This window comes from Ostrinia furnacalis, unplaced genomic scaffold (assembly GCF_004193835.3).
Source record: "Ostrinia furnacalis isolate ACB-3 unplaced genomic scaffold, ASM419383v2 OfSCF4295, whole genome shotgun sequence".
Classification (NCBI taxonomy): domain Eukaryota; kingdom Metazoa; phylum Arthropoda; class Insecta; order Lepidoptera; family Crambidae; genus Ostrinia; species Ostrinia furnacalis.
In genome coordinates, this window is record NW_021134534.1 from 420592 (window position 1) to 438566 (window position 17975).

The window sequence follows — 17975 nt, forward strand, 5'->3', positions numbered from 1 at the left end:
ACTAAGGTAGATCATAGATCAAACTCGGTTATATTAGTTAACTAGCGGCCGCCCGCGACTTCGTAAGCGTGGATCCCGTTTTAAAGGTGACTGACTGACTGACATAGTGATCTATCAACGCACAGCCCAAACCACTGGACGGATCGGGCTGAAATTTGGCATGTAGGTAGATGTTATGACGTAGGCATCCGCTAAGAAAGGATTTTACGTAACTCCACCCCTAAGGAGGTAAAACGGGATCCACGCGTACGAAGTCGCGCGCGGCGGCCGCTAGTTCTGAAATAAAAGTTTTCTTAGCAATCGTATTATGAACTTTAAGCTCAGTGGTCTGAGCCGGCAAGTGAAAGTCCAAGTTTGCCAACTGAGGTAAGTAGTAGGTTTTTTGCAGCTTTAAATCTGTTTTTAATAAGTACCTACAAAGACTGCTTTGCACACAAACTTTAATTCATTATTTCACCCTTTTAAGGTTTTGACGTAGCCTTATGTCCTATTCCAAAGTCAGAATCTATCTCTATCGTAAATCAATTTGACTGTCAAAAAAGTAACGAATAAAAGTGAAACTAACTCTATCACTTGTTTAGTTAGGTAATTTATCACCAATCAAGTGCTGAATCAATTTTGATGATTTTTGGTATCGGATCTACCTATAGGATTTAAGAGCGATAAGATTTTATGACTTAGCGACGATTTCGTAGATTTGTTGCCTAGTTTTCGAATTTAAATTATCTTGTCCTAAAATACGTCAATAGAAATCCGCATTATGCAATTATAGCAAATTACAATCCCTTTCATTTTGACACACATTGTATATCCATTGCTGCCTCAACATACGTCACCATATCACAACTATAATTTCGAGTCAGCGATGGATGTGCAAAGATTGTCACATTGAAAAAGTCGTCATAGAATGGCTTAAAAAATGGCCTCGATGATGGCGCGAAATGTTAAACGAATCGATTACATCACTCTTATCTATTGAACAGCTGTCAAAATTGTTATAGATGGCGCTTTACACGCCTAAAATCTCGTTTCCAAAGCCGACAGATAAAAAATTTATGCGTAATTTATCGCAATGATATTTAAAATACATGATTTGCACTAAATTGTTTTCAACTTTTAATTCTTGTAAACACCTACTCTACTATCATGCGTGGAAAATTCCATAGCAATAGATAAACAAACTTACCTTTATTAAAAAGGGCAATCCGAAAACACTTCACTGAATCAAAAAATGTCCAAAACACAGATTAGAAAGTGCGAAAACTTGTATTCACCAAAAAAAGTAAACAACACTGCGTCGCCGAATTCGGGAGGCGGCAATTTCGTATGTAGTGGATAGAGTTTCGCGCGTACTGTTTTTGGTCGGATTATACTTTGGACAGAACGAATGGAGGCGTAGGCAATCGAAGCACGACTGATTGTGTCGTATACATTAAACGACTAGCGAGTTGTAAATACAGTGTGACGCCATCATGTGATATTCACATGTTAATGATAAATGCTAACGTTAAGGCGGCAACTCGGTAGCTTCTCTTCATAATTTGGTGGCATTATTGTAAGATTTAATAATAATTTTGTGTAACTCAATACGATCTTAATTTGAATTTACTCAATTCACGCCTGAGCTAGCGAAACTTTTTTTGTGGATTTTTTTTTCAAATTCAAAAAAATTATTCAAGACTTAAGCCATTTTCAGGGCACTTGTACACGTCCCAAATATGGCTTGCTTACCCTACCACTTCTTAATTAATTTATTATTTAATGTTTATAGCCATTTAATTGGTGCATAAGGCGAACTTAATGCGCTTGGGCATTCTCTTTTATTAATTAAGATAATTGTAAATTATGTTTGAGCCATTTTAAGGGCTATATTTCACCGGGAAACCATGGCGGCGCAACCAGTCGCCGCTACCAACAAAATGTATGCAGCTTTGCGCAACCAAACGGACACCAGTAGGCCTAAGATGCGCGCATCGACAATGACATGATATGATAAGACAATTTTCGATCACGTAGATAATTTTATCATTTTCCCTAACATGGAACCATCGATAGAAAAGTCTATCGACCGCTATCGCGTGATAACCGAATTGTTGCCATATTAAGAAAAAATTGCGTTATTATGTTGGCCAACCTTGAAATATTTTAGCTCATTCGTTCAATCTCGTTCATTTCTGCTACTAATTCGGCTAAAAACACATATCTTAAAGCAGTGAGAACGTCATTAAAAAAAAGTTATGTCAATTTTGTTGACATTACATGACTGCTTGATTGTATTTGTTTGTGTTTTTAAAATTGTATTTTTATGTTTCCAGTCTTATTTTTAATATTTCTAAAGTACGGAAAATATCAAACGAAGAGATAACCAAGTTAAAGAAAAACAATGAAGAATTCCTAATCATACCGATAGTATTAAAGAATGAAGTCTTCAAAATTAACAGAATAACCGAACTCCACTACCTACCCCATAATGCGAGGTTTACAGTAATTATTCAACTTACATGAAGCAGTCAGAAAGTTTATTGAGATTTGAGAAATAAAGTTACACTCATAAGTAGCAAAGTAAGTACCTAAAGTCTAAAATATTAGCTATACTCCGCAGATCTTGATTTTCATAAGTAACAGCACCGGAGAAAAGGAAAAATATCTTTATTCCTACAAATAAGCTTTCACCTTCTTTCCTATATTTATTTCACATAGTTCTTTCACCGTGTAATAATACTGTGATCAATATTTTGTATGTAAACTTAAAATACAAATAGGATTAAGTAAATGTTTCTATTTATGAACTGTTTATGTAATTGTAATATTTATAATTGTGTTTAAATAATATTCTTTCTTTTTTCAGACAGTGGATGAAGAAGTGTGGGATTATGAGTGATTATTTCATTCTAAAGCAGACATAATCAAGTCTTGCTCACTATCATGAAAATTTACAATAACAATCAGCAAGAAAAACTTCAAGGGTACTGGCTAGGCTAACCAATTCATGGAATTCTGTTTGTATTTGAAATTATAAATAGCTATTGTAAAACAAAAGTTTTCCAAATAAAGATTTTGTAAATAATGGTTGAATTATTTTGAAATTACACTGCAATAATGAATTTATTGCCTGCGTCCAGCGCCTTTCTGCTACCATTATGATGTCGTCGGTCCACCTTGTGGGTGGACGTCCCACGCTGCGTATTCCGGTACCCGGCCTCCACCCCAGAACCTTGCTGCCCCATCGGGCAACATGGAAAGCATTGGGGGAGGCCTAAGTTCAGCAGTGGACGTCCTATGGCTGAGATGATGATGAATTTATTATAATGGAATAAATTGTACAAGATTATCATCCTGTCACATTAAAGCCCTTAAAAAAGACCACATGGAGGAATTAGATTGATAGTAATGTGGAATGTATGTATGGTATCACCATCAAGTTATAAAATTAGTAAAATTCATTTATTCTCATTGTTATTATAGCAAGTTTGATTACACATCCCACCCAATGCTAATTTCTGACAATGACCTTGCCACTGTTTGATGTAGACACAAGAAGCTCGGTCACCACATTCCGCCCCATTTTCAATAATTTTACAAGATTATGTACAGATGACAGTAGGTACTTAAATCAAGCTAAACACTGTGGGGTATCTCACGACATTTGCAACTTAATATGTATTGTCTGATGTACTGTTGACTGCCTACCTAAGTAGGTAAGTAATGGTTATTTTACAAGGTAGGTAATGTAATAATTAATATGTGGGTGGGACTGTGGGAGCACTAAGATTTTGCAGCTAGCGATTATAAACTGTCGCAAGATTCGCCTCACACTGATAAACTCTTGAACTAGAACTCAATCTCCACCTAGAAGTAAAAGTATCACAAAGGTGCTAGATTCCTTTCTTTGAATTTTACTAGCCTCAAATTAGTCGTAAAATGTCATTTACCATTATAAATGATAAATAAATAGAGTTAAAGTAGCTTGCAAAAAAGTTAATCTCCTATCGTCTTGCTATCGTGGGCAAGGATCGAGGACGATAAAAACACCACATCCTATCCTATCGTGATGTCAAAATATGATATAGTTAGCGCTTCATGTTAGGGCTTGCCAGGTTTATCACAAAAAAAAAAACAAATCTATCACTATCACATTTTGACAGATGACATGATAATTTTCGGGGTGCCATGTTAGCGCCGGTAGATAAAACGATATAGTGACGTCAAAATCGATATAACGCCGCGATAGCAGTTTATCACGGCGCGCATCTTAGCCCTGCAGGTGAGTAACTCTCTATAGAGCTGTATACATTTTGTTGGTAGCCGGCGACTGGTTGCGCCGCCAACTGGTGTCCCGGTGAAATATAGTCCTAATGGTAGTACCTACCAAAATTGTTTCATGAGAAGTTTCATTTTTTAAGGTAAATTTTAGCTAAAAAATCCCTAAATATGGACATTGTAGGTACATAGGCTACGTAAATACGTATCACGTCGTATTTGACTGCTTGTTGACCTTGGCGGAATCAACTTGGTTGTTAATTTGAAGTCAAGTATACTTCTGGCATAGATAATAGGAATATAATGAGAAACATCCGCTTGTACAAAACAGTAAATACAGAACTATAGCTACTTTTGGTTGCAAAATAGACTTTAATAAAATTACAAAAGGTCCACAAAGTGAAGCTCGATGTGCTACTATACATAGGCACTGGAAGAACGTATTTAAAGTTTACCAAAAAACTAAAATAAATTACATAAAAAATTTTTTTTTTGACGATGACACTAAAAATTACCTATACCCCATAAGTATATGTATGCATAAACGATGCTTGCTTCTCTTAAGAGAAGCAGCAAATCGAACGCACAGCGTTAGATAGAGCTCTGTCTGTCTGTCGTCACCCTGTGCGTCCACGCGCACTGTGAGACCTCATAGTAATGTTTGTGAATTCGGGGGTATAATGTTATCTATCTGTCGCAGGCAAATTGTATGATTCCGCATTTTACAAACGGCGTCGTCAATTCACAAACGCTCGCTGTTCTATGAAATGCCGAAGGCAAAATGTAAATTGCCTTGGCACTTTATAATATGCCAAAACATTTGATAGCCAGTTCAATCGCTGTTTACAAAATGCCGCGGCAAATTGAAGTATTTAGTTCTTTTTCTCACCACGCGAGGCGCTGCTAATCAAAACAAGAAAAATGGCGTCGGATAGTGGTTTTGTGATACAGAAAACAGTGCAAATTGTACGTATTCAAAGGACTTTTCACAAAAAAAGACATTTATTATACTTAGTGAGTTAAGAAAATTTTACGATTCACAAATAGGAGCAGTGAAAAAGCTATGGAAAAATAAAATAGTTTTTGAGGTTATCCGGCACGTAAAACACGCTAAGGTGACAATGGAATCTGGTGCTCGGAGGACTGCTGCGGAATATATTGGTATAAAAAATATTGTGTTATGTCTTCTAGACTTCTTCTTGGTATAATTAAAATATAAGACTTATCTAAACGACTGACTATCGAAACTTATTTAATGTCATATTTTTATGTACCTACCTCTAAGTACGTCAATATTTTAAATTAGTCTAGTGTTGTTTTTGTTACGAAAATATTTTAATTACTTTAGGAGTAGCAAGTATTTTAGGTTTGTCTTACTTGAATAGATACCTAATTACCTACCTGATTTCTGAGATTATGTCTGATTTGTCTAACGTGTGTTTTATGATGGTCACCCTATTGCAACAATCATAGTCGAAATTTTATCAATTGAACGAGTTGCCAATTTGCCTTCGGCATTTCATAGAACAGCGAGCGTTTGTAAATTGACGACGCCGTTTGTAAAATGCGGAATCATACAATTTGCGTGCGACATATCGATCAACTATAGATGGCGTAGTAGTGGCGCACAAAGTATAGTTGGTTATGAATGCAGTAGGATCCAGCAGGTTCGATTTTCGGGTCTATTAACCAAATCAACTTGCATTTTAGGGTGGGTTGCACCATTTTTATTTATTTATTTATTTAAGGCACAGCTAGAGAGAACAAACAATAACAACTTAACAACAATTTAACTTTAACAAACGTCAAAAGTCTGTCAAACTCCATAGAAAAAACAGCGGTTATCGTTATAGTTACGGTTAAAGTTAGGTGATGCAAAGCCCTTTTAATGGCTAGTTCAGTGATTCGTCCCACAACACGTTCGTCCCACTGGGACGAAACACTGAATTCAAAAAAGTATATATTTTTCGTTCTGGATTCGTCCCATTTAATTTATTCTTATTCATCAGAAAGTCAATGAAATAATGATGCTATTTTTATATTGTGATTAAATAGCGATACCTAATTATGATAACGAGTGAAGGACTTGAAAGAAAGATTAAATGTTTTTAATTCTTTATTTTTACCAATACTCGATTGACCAACCGTAGTGAAGAGGCCAGAAACTGCAAAATAAAAAATTCTTTGAAATATTCGAGGAAAAAATGAACGAGTAAATAATTCATTTGTGAAAAAAATTAAAAAGTTCACAATAAAAGAAAAACTGCTTTTGGTACCGCTACTCCCCGCTAGATGGCGCTATTTGGGGATAATGAAACATTTTTAAATTTTAAATTTTTAAAATATTATTTTATATGAGTCGTAAGTTGTAACAGTCGAGTTCACCTACCCGGAATTCCTACCGAAATTTCCTACTGGGAATAAACCCCGGGACCTCTACTTAGGTCTGAAACAGGTGGTCTTTTACCACTTGACCATAGAAAAGATACTATCTACAAGGTGGATAGACGACCACATAAAGGTAGCAGGTAGGCGCTGGATGCAGGCCGCTACCCAGCCAGTTTGGCCAACCGGCCATTGTGGAAATCATTGGGGGAGGCCTATGTTCAGCAGTGGACATCCTGTTAAAGGCCGGCAACGCACCTGTAACGCCCCTGGGTCTGCGGGTGTCTATGGGCGACGGTAATCACTTACCATCAGGTGATCCGTCTGCTCGTTTGGCTCCTGTCACATAAAAAAAATCCTGTGGCTGAAATGATGATGATGATGAACAACCAACCTCTTCTTAGGCCGCCTTTGTGGAGTAGTCCGAGTGAATCCTATGTCAATCTTCTTACGTTCCTTCTTCCTTTCTTTGAGTCTCTTCTTTCTTTCTTGTTCTCGGCGTTTCTCGTAGTCGCTCACTGCCTTATTTTTGTCTCTTGTGAAGTTGGAGGCCTTGGTCTTCTCCTGCTCGTCTGAGAATAAAATATAATTAAATAAAATTCCTGAGAAATGAGGAGATTCGCAGTTCGCAGGAGAACCAAAGTGACCGACATCTCGTAGCTCGCAGAATTGCTAAAATCAAGTGGCAGTGGGCGGGGCACATAGCTTGTAGAGAGACGACGGCCGTTGGAGCAGAAAATTTCTCGAGTGGCAACCACGGGCTGGAAAACGTAGCGTGGGCAGGCGTCCTACTAGGTGTACCGACGATCTGGTAAAGGTCGCGGGAGGAACCTGGATGCGGGCGGCGCAGAGCCGTTCTTTGTGGAAAACCTGGGGGGACTTGCTGTGCCCGCAACTTCGTAGGCGTAAAATTGAATAATATTTCCCATGTTTTTGCAACATTTTTTTTACTGCTCCGTCTCTATGTATTGGCCTAGTGTAGAGTGATGTTAAATATAGGCTACTGCCTTCCTCGATAAAACATGGGCTACTTACTTATCCAACAAAAACGCAGAACTGACGGCCGATGAGACAGCAATGTTCTGGAGTGGAAAACGCAGCGCACCCTTAAGGTGGACCGACGACCTTATAAAGGAAGCCGGAAGGGGCTGGATGTAAGCCGCTACCAACCGGGCGATGTGGAAATCATTGGGGGAGGCCTATGTTCAGCAGTGGACGTCCTGTGGCTGAAATGATGATGATGCCAGAATATATTTACTTGAATCAGGATACCCTTAAGGTGGACCGACAACCTCATAAAGGAAGAAGGAAGTCGCTGGATGCAGGCGATGTGGAAATCATTGGGGGAGGCCTATGTTCAGGAGTCGACGTCTTGTGGCTGAAATGATGATGATGAAAGAATACTCACTTGAATCAGGATAGTCGTCCCAATGCCCAAGAGCCTTCCCTTGGAATTTCTTCTCGGTCTCGTGAAGCATGTTACACAGATGTATGATGGTCATGCCGTACTCTAACATGTTCCGATACATATAGAACATGTACGATATTGGTGTCTTGTAACGCCATGGCTGGAAGAAAATACTATAAGTAAAACATTACTTAAATGACAAGAGTGCGTGGACTTTACCTGCCTAGCTCGCACTTACCACGTATCATGTGAGTTATAAATTACTGTATTGGATTGAAAAAGAGGCTGACAAAGGTGACTGATTTTCTTCCGCCACTTCTTCTCAGCACCAGCCCTTATGTTGTTCCGAAGTGGTCGTAGGGCAAGCTATATTTGGGATGTGTACAAGTGCCCTGGAAAGGGCCTATGTACTGAATAAACTATTTCATTTCATTTCAAAACCGTTGAAAATTCAGCTGTTCTTTGACTGAATTCACCAAGGTTACATTGTTCAATCTATGTTATAGCGATAGCGGCACACGTTAGATAATAATTACTATAATTAATCTACTCTATCGCATTAGATTAACATGTTAAGTTAGAGATATGATTGTTGTTAATAAAAATAAAAGAAAAATTCAGGGCCTTTTAAAATTGCAATAGGTAGAACACACAATGCCCGCATATTTGAAAACTATTTGTTTGTCTTGTCGCCCGCATGTCCTTCCATTTGTACCCCTTAAATACACCTCACCTACCGAGCATTGTTCGGTAACATTCGTGTTAATCTAACTGTACCCTGTCACAACAATACCCTGTAACAACCGTACCCTGTCACAACCGTACCCTGTCACAACTGTACCCTGTCACAACCGTACCCAGTCTATCCTCTACTTTTGGGTAATTTGGGTAAACGGGGTCATAAGACCACTGACCTGCATATAGTACTTATTGTACATAATCTGGTATATCTCAAGCATCATCTGGTATCTGTACACGATGTCGTAAATGGCATATCCCATCTCGTACTCCACTGTTTCCACGTAGAAGTAGCGTAGGTCGAAGTACCTTCGGATTTGAGGCATTCTGTGGAAGAAAAGGACCTTATGAATAAAACTAAGTCAGTCTTTTACGCCCGTATTCACATTACTATGAGGTCTCACAGCGCGCGTGGCCGCACAGAGTGACACATGAACCAATCACAAGCTCTCTTCAACGCTGTGCGTTAGATTTGCTGCTTCACTTAAGCAAGCATTGTTTGTGAATACGGGCGGTAGTCTCCAGTGCAGGAGCATGACCCTATCTAATTTACCAGATGAAAATAAATTATTTGGCCTACACTCCCCACGCTGGCCAGACGGGTTGGGGAGACCTGATGTTCTTATTTGTTCCTGTCTCTTACAACACCCACAAAAATAAAGTAAATTAGGATGGTCGTACTCCTCCTAGTGGTGACAAGGTCATGACGCATATCAACGATAAGCAGACATATCAACTCGGAAAGGGATCAACACCGTGTGGATAAGTGTGCGTTGTGGTTGCAGTATGGAGTTTCATACAAAGAATACTGACCAACTCGTGTTGATACGGTTACGACCCCTTTCCGGGTTATTAAATGTGAATGACCTGATGATAATGCTGGGTAAATCACATGGACTACAAAACTTGCTACCTTTATGACGACGCCGGTCCACCTTGTGGTTGGACGTCACACGCTGCGTTTTCCAGTACGTGGCCTCCACTCCAGAACCTTGCTGCCTCATCAGCCGTCAGTTCTGCGTACTATATGTGACCTGCCCATTGCCACTTCAGCTTGCTAATCCGTCGGGCTATGTCAGCGAGTAACAGGAAGCTGCTGGATGCAGGCCGCTACCAACCGAGCGATGTGGAAATCATTAGGCTGGCCTATGTTCAGCATTGGACGTCCTGTGGCTGCAATGATGAGTCGTTTTCAACCAAGTCACTACACAGAGGCACGTGGCTTTGTTGGGACGACACGTGGATTTGTGCGCTATAGTGAGTGGACAGACGATCTCGTAAAGGTAGTAGGAAGGCGCTGTATGCAGGCCGCTACCAACCGGGCGATGTGGAAGTCATTGGGGGCCATTTTCAGCAGCGAACGTCCTGTGGCTGAAATGATGATGATGATGACTCACGCGGTGATGTAAGTCATGCAGATGAAGTAGCACGCCCTCTCGTTGAGCTCCTGTGTGTACACCTGCCTCTCGATGTACTTCCTGAAATACCAGAGGTCCCACCGCCTGCTCAGGGCTTCCAACTCCGTGAGGTCAAACTTCTTGTACTCTGCAAAAGAAAATCAAATCAAATCGGCCTAAAAGTTTGTAGTCTGCGTCTGTCTTACAGCACACATAGGGTTGCCAGGTGCCCGGCTTTAGCCGGACATGTTTGGCTTTTTACGGTCTTGTCCGGCCTGTCCGGCTTTTGTTAGGCTTTTTATGCCATCTGAAAGTCAAGCTACAGAATAATATCAAGCGCACGCATCAGGACAGGGCAACCGATGATGATAGTACTCACTCGTGAGCTAAGTATGACACTAGAATTAGTGTGCAATCAATAATGGGTCACATATTGTCCGGTTTTTAGGGTAAAATGTCCGGCCAAATGTAGCACAGAGTCCGGCTTTTTGTGTTTTTGGACCTGGCAACCCTAAGCACACAGCAAAAATCATTTTTTTATAAATAAACTACTCACTTTTGCTAACATTAAAAAAAGCGAATGTCTCCGGAGTGAAGTCATCTTCGTGCTGCGCTAATACTGCCAACGCATTGTTGTCTATGGTAGAGTTTGCTTCCGTTCTATAAACTAAAGGAACACAATATCAAAACTGTAGCAACACAGAAAAAGATTTCATGGTTCCTTTCACTTGATTTATCAAATTTGTTAAAAAACGGGACCACCTCTAGTTCCCACCGCTGCAACTTCTGTGTAGCTAGGATCTGCAGCTCGACCCGCAAAATTACGAAATTAATCAGAAAAATATAGGAGTCTTAGATGTATATGGGAGGAGTTCAAAACAAAGGTCTGTGTAACCTTTAAGAATAAGAAAATATACGCACCACGGACAGTAAGTTTCAATTCATCATCATCATCATCATCTCAGCCATAGGACGTCCACTGCTGAACATAGGCCTCCCCCAATGCTTTCCATGTTACCCGGTTGGTAGCGGCCTGCCTCCAGCGCTTCCCTGCTACCTTTATGATGTCGTCGGTCCACGTTGTGGGTGGACGTCCCACGCTGCGTTTTCCGATAGTTTCAATTATGTGTAACAAAATCTCTTTTAAAAGACTTGTCGCGACAAAATCGGTTCGATCACTGACCTTATCAAGTTCAAAGTGCAAGCTTAATGTACAGGGTGTAATTTTAACAGAATTTAGTCGGTTCGATTAAATTTTCGGGAAAAACTATTAAAAATAAAGGAATGTTTTCATTGGGTGAAATTTTACAGTAGGTATTAAGACTTAAGAGTAAGTACTTATCAGTACATTTCTTTCAGGTGGCATTTACAAAATTCCACCGTTGTAAGTAGGTACTACCACAGAATTATAGCCATTAGTTGGGGTGTTATGGATAAATGTAGTTTCGGTTATGGATAAGGTTAAATTATACCGGTTTCGGTTACGGTTACGAATATTCATAACATCCCTGTTAGTTAGTAGGTACTTCGTCTCACCAAATATTGCGAATGTAAAATAAAAATTCAAATCCATTTCTTGTTTCTAACATGTCGAAATAACTATCATGAATATTAAAAACATGTTTTATTATGAGCAAACTTGAATATACTGCTATCGCTAGAACAGTTTTAACATAATTTACAATTTTAATCAGTTAATAATTGGAAATTTAATTAAGATGAAGCGTAGCATAGCGCCAGTTGTGACCGCGGATTCGAATCCTGTAGGGCAGGGACGGCGAACATTTAGGGCTCGCCACCAATCACAAAATTCACTAATCTTACTAATATTATAAATGCGAAAGTAACTCTGTCCGTCTGTCTGTCTTGCTTTCACGCCTAAACCACTGAAAAGATTTTGATGAAATTTGGCATAGATAGAGTCCCGGGAAAGGACAGGTTTTTTATACTTAAGTACACAGATGGCCCGCGCCCCCTATTAAAGGTCTTTGCGCCTCCCATGGGGGACGCGCCCCCCACTTTGGGTGCCAATGGTGAAGAGTAAGGCCCTGTCACTCGCCAGTGGCGCTCTTGTGTACGATACTCGTCATAAAACATTACATGTAACTTGTTATTTTATGGCACATCTATGACTACACCAAACATAATTTTTGAAAAGTGGAACTTTGAACCTAAACGTTTGCCATCCCTGTCGTAGGGAGTTATATTTCTTTAATGAGCATGATCAATTAAACCCACAGTTATGGCTAGGATGCATGCGGTTTCAGGCAGTCTAGGGTGGTACATGGCCCTGTAAGTGCTTATTCAGTCGCCTTGAAAAAGCCTGGATTATAATGTTCGGGATAGAAAGCAGCAGCCAACAAAATCCAGTCCCTAGCCGTTCGCATTATAAAAGTGTTAGCTATCGAATCGCTTAGTGCGAGCTGGTGGAATGTCGACAATGTAGGGATGGTACGCTAACCTGCGTCTGGTTCCCCGGTGATGGAAGGGGGCTGGTGGAATTAGATCATGTAATTTTAATAATTCGGCTAACTTATGGCTCGGAAACGTGGCCTCTCACTATAGGCCTTATACAGAAGCTCAAAGTTGCACAGCGTGCTATGTAGAGCTCGGTGTTTCTTTACTAGATCGAATCAGAAATGAGGAGATCCGTAAACGAACTAAAGTCGCTAACATAGCCCGACGGATTAGCAAGCTGAAGTGGCAGTGGGCAGGGCACATAGTACGCAGAACTGACGGCCGATGGGGCAGCAAGGTTCTGGAATGGAGGCCGCGTACCGGAAAACGCAGCGTTGGACGTCCACCCACAAGGTGGACCGACGACCTGATAAAGGTAGCAGGAAGGCGCTGGATGCAGGCCGCTACCAACCGTGCGATGTGGAAGTCATTGGGGGAGGCCTATGTTCAGGAGTGGACGTCCTATGGCTAAAATGAAGATGAATTTTAATAAAATCAGAAATAAGATTTATTGTATCTATTAAATGTTAGGCTTTGCTTCCTCCACAATGTCCACCCCCTCCACTTCAGGTATAAAGTTGTTCCACTTCTCAGCCCACTTCTTGTATCTCAGTGACCGTTTGTACTCCTCTTCTTTCTTGAAGTCTTTACGCAAATCATTCTTCTGTGGCTTGAACTGCGGTCCGCCATCTTCTTTTTGAGATCTACGGGCTCTCGCCTTCAAATCAGCTGGATATAAAAACATCGTTAATAAGTAACATTACAGAAATCCGAAAGCAGGGTACTCATCTAGCCGTGTAGCATGTAATGTATCAGATCAAGTGAGTACATAGGCATGAGCCCGCTGCGAATTGCTCGCGCGTGGTTCGCAGGGATATCGCAGCGACCCGCCGAGTGGCGGTATCACTGCGAGCACAAAGGCGGCTCGCAGTAGGATTCAGGAGCTCGCAGCCAGATACGCGATGACCGTGGACGAGCCGTACTCACTTGAAGTTTGGTTACGTTACATGCTACGTTACGTGCTACATGGCAGGTATGGCGTCGTTTATACTTGTAGGGCAGGAGTACCCTGCCCTACAAGTATAAACGACGGATTAGTAGGTTGAAGTGGCAATGGGCATGGGCGCAGGGCACATAATAATCCAGCGCTTTCCTGCTACCTTGAGGTTGTCGGTCCACCTTCTGGGTGGAAGACTTTCGCTACGTTTTCCGGTACGTGCGTTAACTTATTACTATCACAGATAATATACCTTACTAGTGCACTATCAACTATCATCTTTTAATCGGTACTCTTGGCAGAGTGGTCGTGGTCGTCACTCCCGGTCCGGTGGCAAGCCTCACAATCCGTTCCTCCCGCACTGCAGCCTTTCGTGCACTCGTGGAGTGGACCATTGAGTGCGGTTTTGACCTGGCCAGTCCAGCGCATGGGCGACCTTCCGCGCGCTTTTCTGCCCTCAACCTTCCCCTGCACGACAAGTCGTTCGCACGATCACTTACTTACCTAGAATATCCAGTATTTTGTTCTTTTGTTTTTTAGTAGCCTGCAGCTTCGTCTCATGTCGTTTCAAGACCTCGTAGTATTGGTCTCTTTCCATCTGAATTTCATTAAAATCACCCTCTGTAACAAGGTAGTTATTCCATTAATGGCCACTACAGACCGAGAAACTCGAAAGTAGGAAGGCCTTCCCTCCCTCTTGGATGTGGGCAGTGTAGTAGAAATTCTTGAAGGAGACCTTTGTCTAGTAGACGTCTTTTGGTTTCAGCACATCACATCGTTTTAGTATATCGTTTCTTTCAACCAAATGACGTGCACTGGATAAAGACCTCCCCCAAGGTTTTCCACATAGACCGGTCCTACGCTGCCCGCATCCAGGTACTTCCCTTCACCAGATCATCGGTTCACCTAGTAGGAGGCCTGCCCACACTACGTCTTTTAGCCCGCGGTCACAATTCGAGAACTTTTTCGGAATAATAAAGGTAGCAGGAAGGGGCTGGATGCAGGGTGCTGCCAACCGGGAAGCCTATGTTCATCAGAGAACTACATGTGAAGAAATGATGATGTTGATGATATAGAAAGCTTAATGAACTTACTTATTATGAAGTAAGCGTTGAATATCGTCTCTATATAGTGATAGTTGTCTCTATGTTGTTTTATATTGGAGTATTTGCGGTATGTGTCCAGCATATGTTGGAATTTCTCATGGATTCCAGCAGCGATGTTGCCCAACTCGTAGCTGATCATACTTTTGTACTTTTCTTGCACTCTTGTAGCTTGCCTTAGCTTTATTGTTGCATCTGTAAATTAATAGTAAGAAACATTTCCTCGCTACCTTTATCAGGTCGTCGGTCCCTGTGGGTGGACGTCCCACGCTACGTTTTCCGGTACGTGGCCTTCAACGACCTGATAAACCGAATGACGTCCACTGCTGGACAAATGCCTCCCCCAAGGATTTCCACCAAGACCGGTCCTACGCCGCCCGCATCCAGGCACCTCCCGCGACCTTCACCAGATCGTCGGTCAGCCTAGTGGGAGGCCTGCCCACACTACGTCTTCCGGCTCGTGGTCGCCACTTGTGAACTTTTCTACCTCATCGGCCATCAGCTATGCGAGCTATGTGCCCGGCCCACTGCCACTCTATTACTTTATACAAAAGTTACACTTCAAAGGGAAAATACGAAGACAGTTACTACCTGTACATATCCACCTCGTGATCCTGATCACCATGTAGTAATTATACATTTCCAGTGGCCATCGGTCCTTCGACTCATACGGCGCGTGCTTGGCGTATAATACAGGCAAATCTGAAAGCAATATTTGGGTACTTCTCATTTACACTCAAATTTGATGGTCACACAATAATAGTTCATAAACGGTATAAGTTAGAACAATAACTTTGAAATCAGATGATAAAATATCTATTTAGCTACATACAAAATAAATTTTATCGTAATAGAAGCAAAAATAATACGAAAAAATCACATGAAACGATAAAAAACGGGGTCATTTTTCGCGTTCTCATCGTGTCACACCTTCGGTTGCAATGAAACATTTGGTTACTGCATTCACAATTTTCATTCAATTTGTGTGCAGCATATACTAAAATCATCGTAATTAAATATGCTTTCCACACAATAGTCAAAAAAATATCTTCTTATAATTATTTTGAATTGGGAAAGCGAAATACGTTGGTCACACGATTTTAGGTACCTAAAATTTTGAGTTATAATACAAGATTGCCGTTAAACCGAACACCAGCAACCAATCACAGCGTTCTATTCGGTTAACGTAAGTCGCGCTTCGACCATTGGGGAGGTGAGATAGGTCGATCGTCGCTCCGCGAAAAAAATACGTAACTTTTTGTGATTATCCATAGACATACCGTCGCTTGCTTGAACAATATTTTCTACCTCTAAAATTTAAACAATTTAATTGAAACTTTGCCATTGAAAACTTAACATGTTAGACTTATTTGTGTAGTATTCAACTTGAACCGTTAAATTCAAATTTAAGGATAATTCATAAAAAACTAAAATTTTCGTCACGTTCGTGGCATCACCTTCGTGGTGTTTTATACACGAAGGTGATTTTAGGCCACGAAAGTGATTTCTTGCTTTGGTTTATTTTAAAATATAGTGACTGGTGTTTATGTTTTTACAATATTTTAATAACTAATAAATTATACGTGGTAAGTAGAGATCAGTACATCAATAAATAAATAAGGGCCTCGTATTTTTGTTGTCTGTTTGTCTGTGTGACTGTATGCATGTCTGTATATGTGACTGTGTGTGTATCTGTTTGTAAGATAAATTTAATCTGAAGTTTGACTTAAAAGTTGTATAACAAAAATACGAGGCCCTCTGGCCTAAATAAAAAATATATTTTTGTTGAGGGACTGATAATCAGTTAGAGTTCTTTTTTATTGAGGTACTGATAATCCGTTTTTTGCTTCTTTAGCATTTCAGAATGCCACCAGTGTCACCCTTAAAACCAATTGCGTAGAATCTTGTAACTTAGTAGGTGGCGTAATCGGTAAAATTTTATCTTGTATTTAAGTAGGTACCTATTTATATTATGTTATTACTATTTATCTATGAAAATAAGACAAAATATATGTTTTATAAACACTTAAGAGTCATTTACAGTAGTAAAGTTTGAAAAAATTATTGCTGTGAAGTACAGAATCACTTTCGTGGCATCAAAAAATTCAAAACGTTAAAGCTTCCAAACGAGACTCACTATTTGCCTGATTTACTGAGAATACAATCTTCACATCAAGCGCTACAATTTTTGTTTACAAAAAGTTGAAATAAGTTAGAAATAAAATTCGCCACGAAGGTGACGATGAGAACCGTGGCGATGAGAAATAGCCATTTAATTCAAAAGAGAGATGCATGTTATAGCGTGAGAGAGCTGATCTTCCCTGCCATTTTGTCCCTATGTCTGAGAGTCCTACTTTAGACTATCCTTAAATAAATAAATAAAATAAAATATGCGGCTCGGAAACGTGGCCTGTCACTCTAGGCCTTAAAATAAACTCAAAGTTACACAGCGTGCTATGGAGAGGGCTATGCTCGGTGTTTCTTTACAAGATTGAATCAGAAATGAGGAGATCCGTAAACGAACTAAAATCGCTGAAATACTTAACCTGATGATTTATCAAGCCGAAGTGGCAATGGGCAGGGTACATAGTAGGTACGCAGAACTGACGGCCGATGGGAGGCCACGTACCAGAAAGCACAGCGTAGGATGTCCACCCACAAGGTGCACCGACGATCTCATAAAGGTAGCAACCGCTACCAACCGGCCTCTGTGGAAATCATTGGGGGAGTCGCAGTGGACGTCCTGTGGCTGAAATTATTGATGATGAATGGACCTAGCTAGTATAATTGGATATTGAAGAAAACACGGCAATTTACCTAAATATTGAAAATTTACTTACATATTATTAATGAGAAGATTAACAACGGTGGGTAAGTAAACAACATTTTTCTAGACTAAGACTAAAATATTTTAATTTCCTCTTATCATGAGCGATAACATTTTTATGTGTAATTATTAGCACGCATTTTAAAGTTCTAGGCTCTAGCGCTCTACTCAGTCAGTGCCTGACTGAAACTACACCCTGTAGATACGATAGCTGACGTTTGACGTTACAAAAACATCGTCATGTGCCGCTCCCATACCTAAAGCACTCCCATACCATACCTACAGGATATACAGCACATAATTTTTGCACCATTGAGAAATCATTTAAATCTCTCTCGCCTTGAAGAAGCCCGGATTATAGTGCTCGGAGAAGACAACAGCAGGCAGCGAATTCCAGTCCCTA

The 17975-nt window shown here is 40.4% G+C and overlaps 3 protein-coding genes and 1 long non-coding RNA gene across 5 annotated transcripts in view; 1 reads left to right on the forward strand and 3 right to left on the reverse strand.

Moving 5' to 3' along the window:
* The window catches only part of LOC114359292 (segmentation protein cap'n'collar), a 142223-nt gene extending 140806 nt beyond the window's left edge, over positions 1-1417 (reverse strand). The window contains exon 1 of one of the 2 annotated variants that reach the window (XM_028313618.1): positions 1191-1417. The gene's annotated coding sequence lies outside the window, so the exon portion shown is untranslated. Of the gene's footprint in view, positions 1-1186 lie in introns of both variants that reach the window. The other variant, XM_028313616.1, reaches the window with a different exon arrangement.
* A 552-nt stretch (positions 1418-1969) lies between these two features.
* LOC114359300 (uncharacterized) lies at positions 1970-4049 on the forward strand. The gene is made up of 2 exons (XR_003656422.1): positions 1970-2562; positions 2849-4049. It is a non-coding gene; the product is annotated as an uncharacterized LOC114359300 (long non-coding RNA).
* Positions 4050-6548: 2499 nt separating this feature from the next.
* On the reverse strand, positions 6549-10330 carry LOC114359303 (uncharacterized). Its single transcript, XM_028313630.1, has 5 exons — positions 10189-10330; positions 8968-9118; positions 8054-8213; positions 7040-7217; positions 6549-6558 (listed from the first exon to the last, which is right to left on the reverse strand). The coding sequence occupies exons 1-5, from the start codon at positions 10203-10205 to the stop codon at positions 6549-6551; spliced, it is 516 nt and encodes a 171-aa protein (XP_028169431.1). The 5' UTR covers positions 10206-10330.
* A 2835-nt stretch (positions 10331-13165) lies between these two features.
* On the reverse strand, positions 13166-15422 carry LOC114359304 (uncharacterized). The gene is made up of 4 exons (XM_028313631.1): positions 15337-15422; positions 14737-14940; positions 14147-14263; positions 13166-13374 (listed from the first exon to the last, which is right to left on the reverse strand). Exons 1-4 carry the CDS (start codon positions 15383-15385, stop codon positions 13166-13168), a joined length of 579 nt encoding a protein of 192 aa, XP_028169432.1. The 5' UTR covers positions 15386-15422.
* Positions 15423-17975: the final 2553 nt, after the last annotated feature.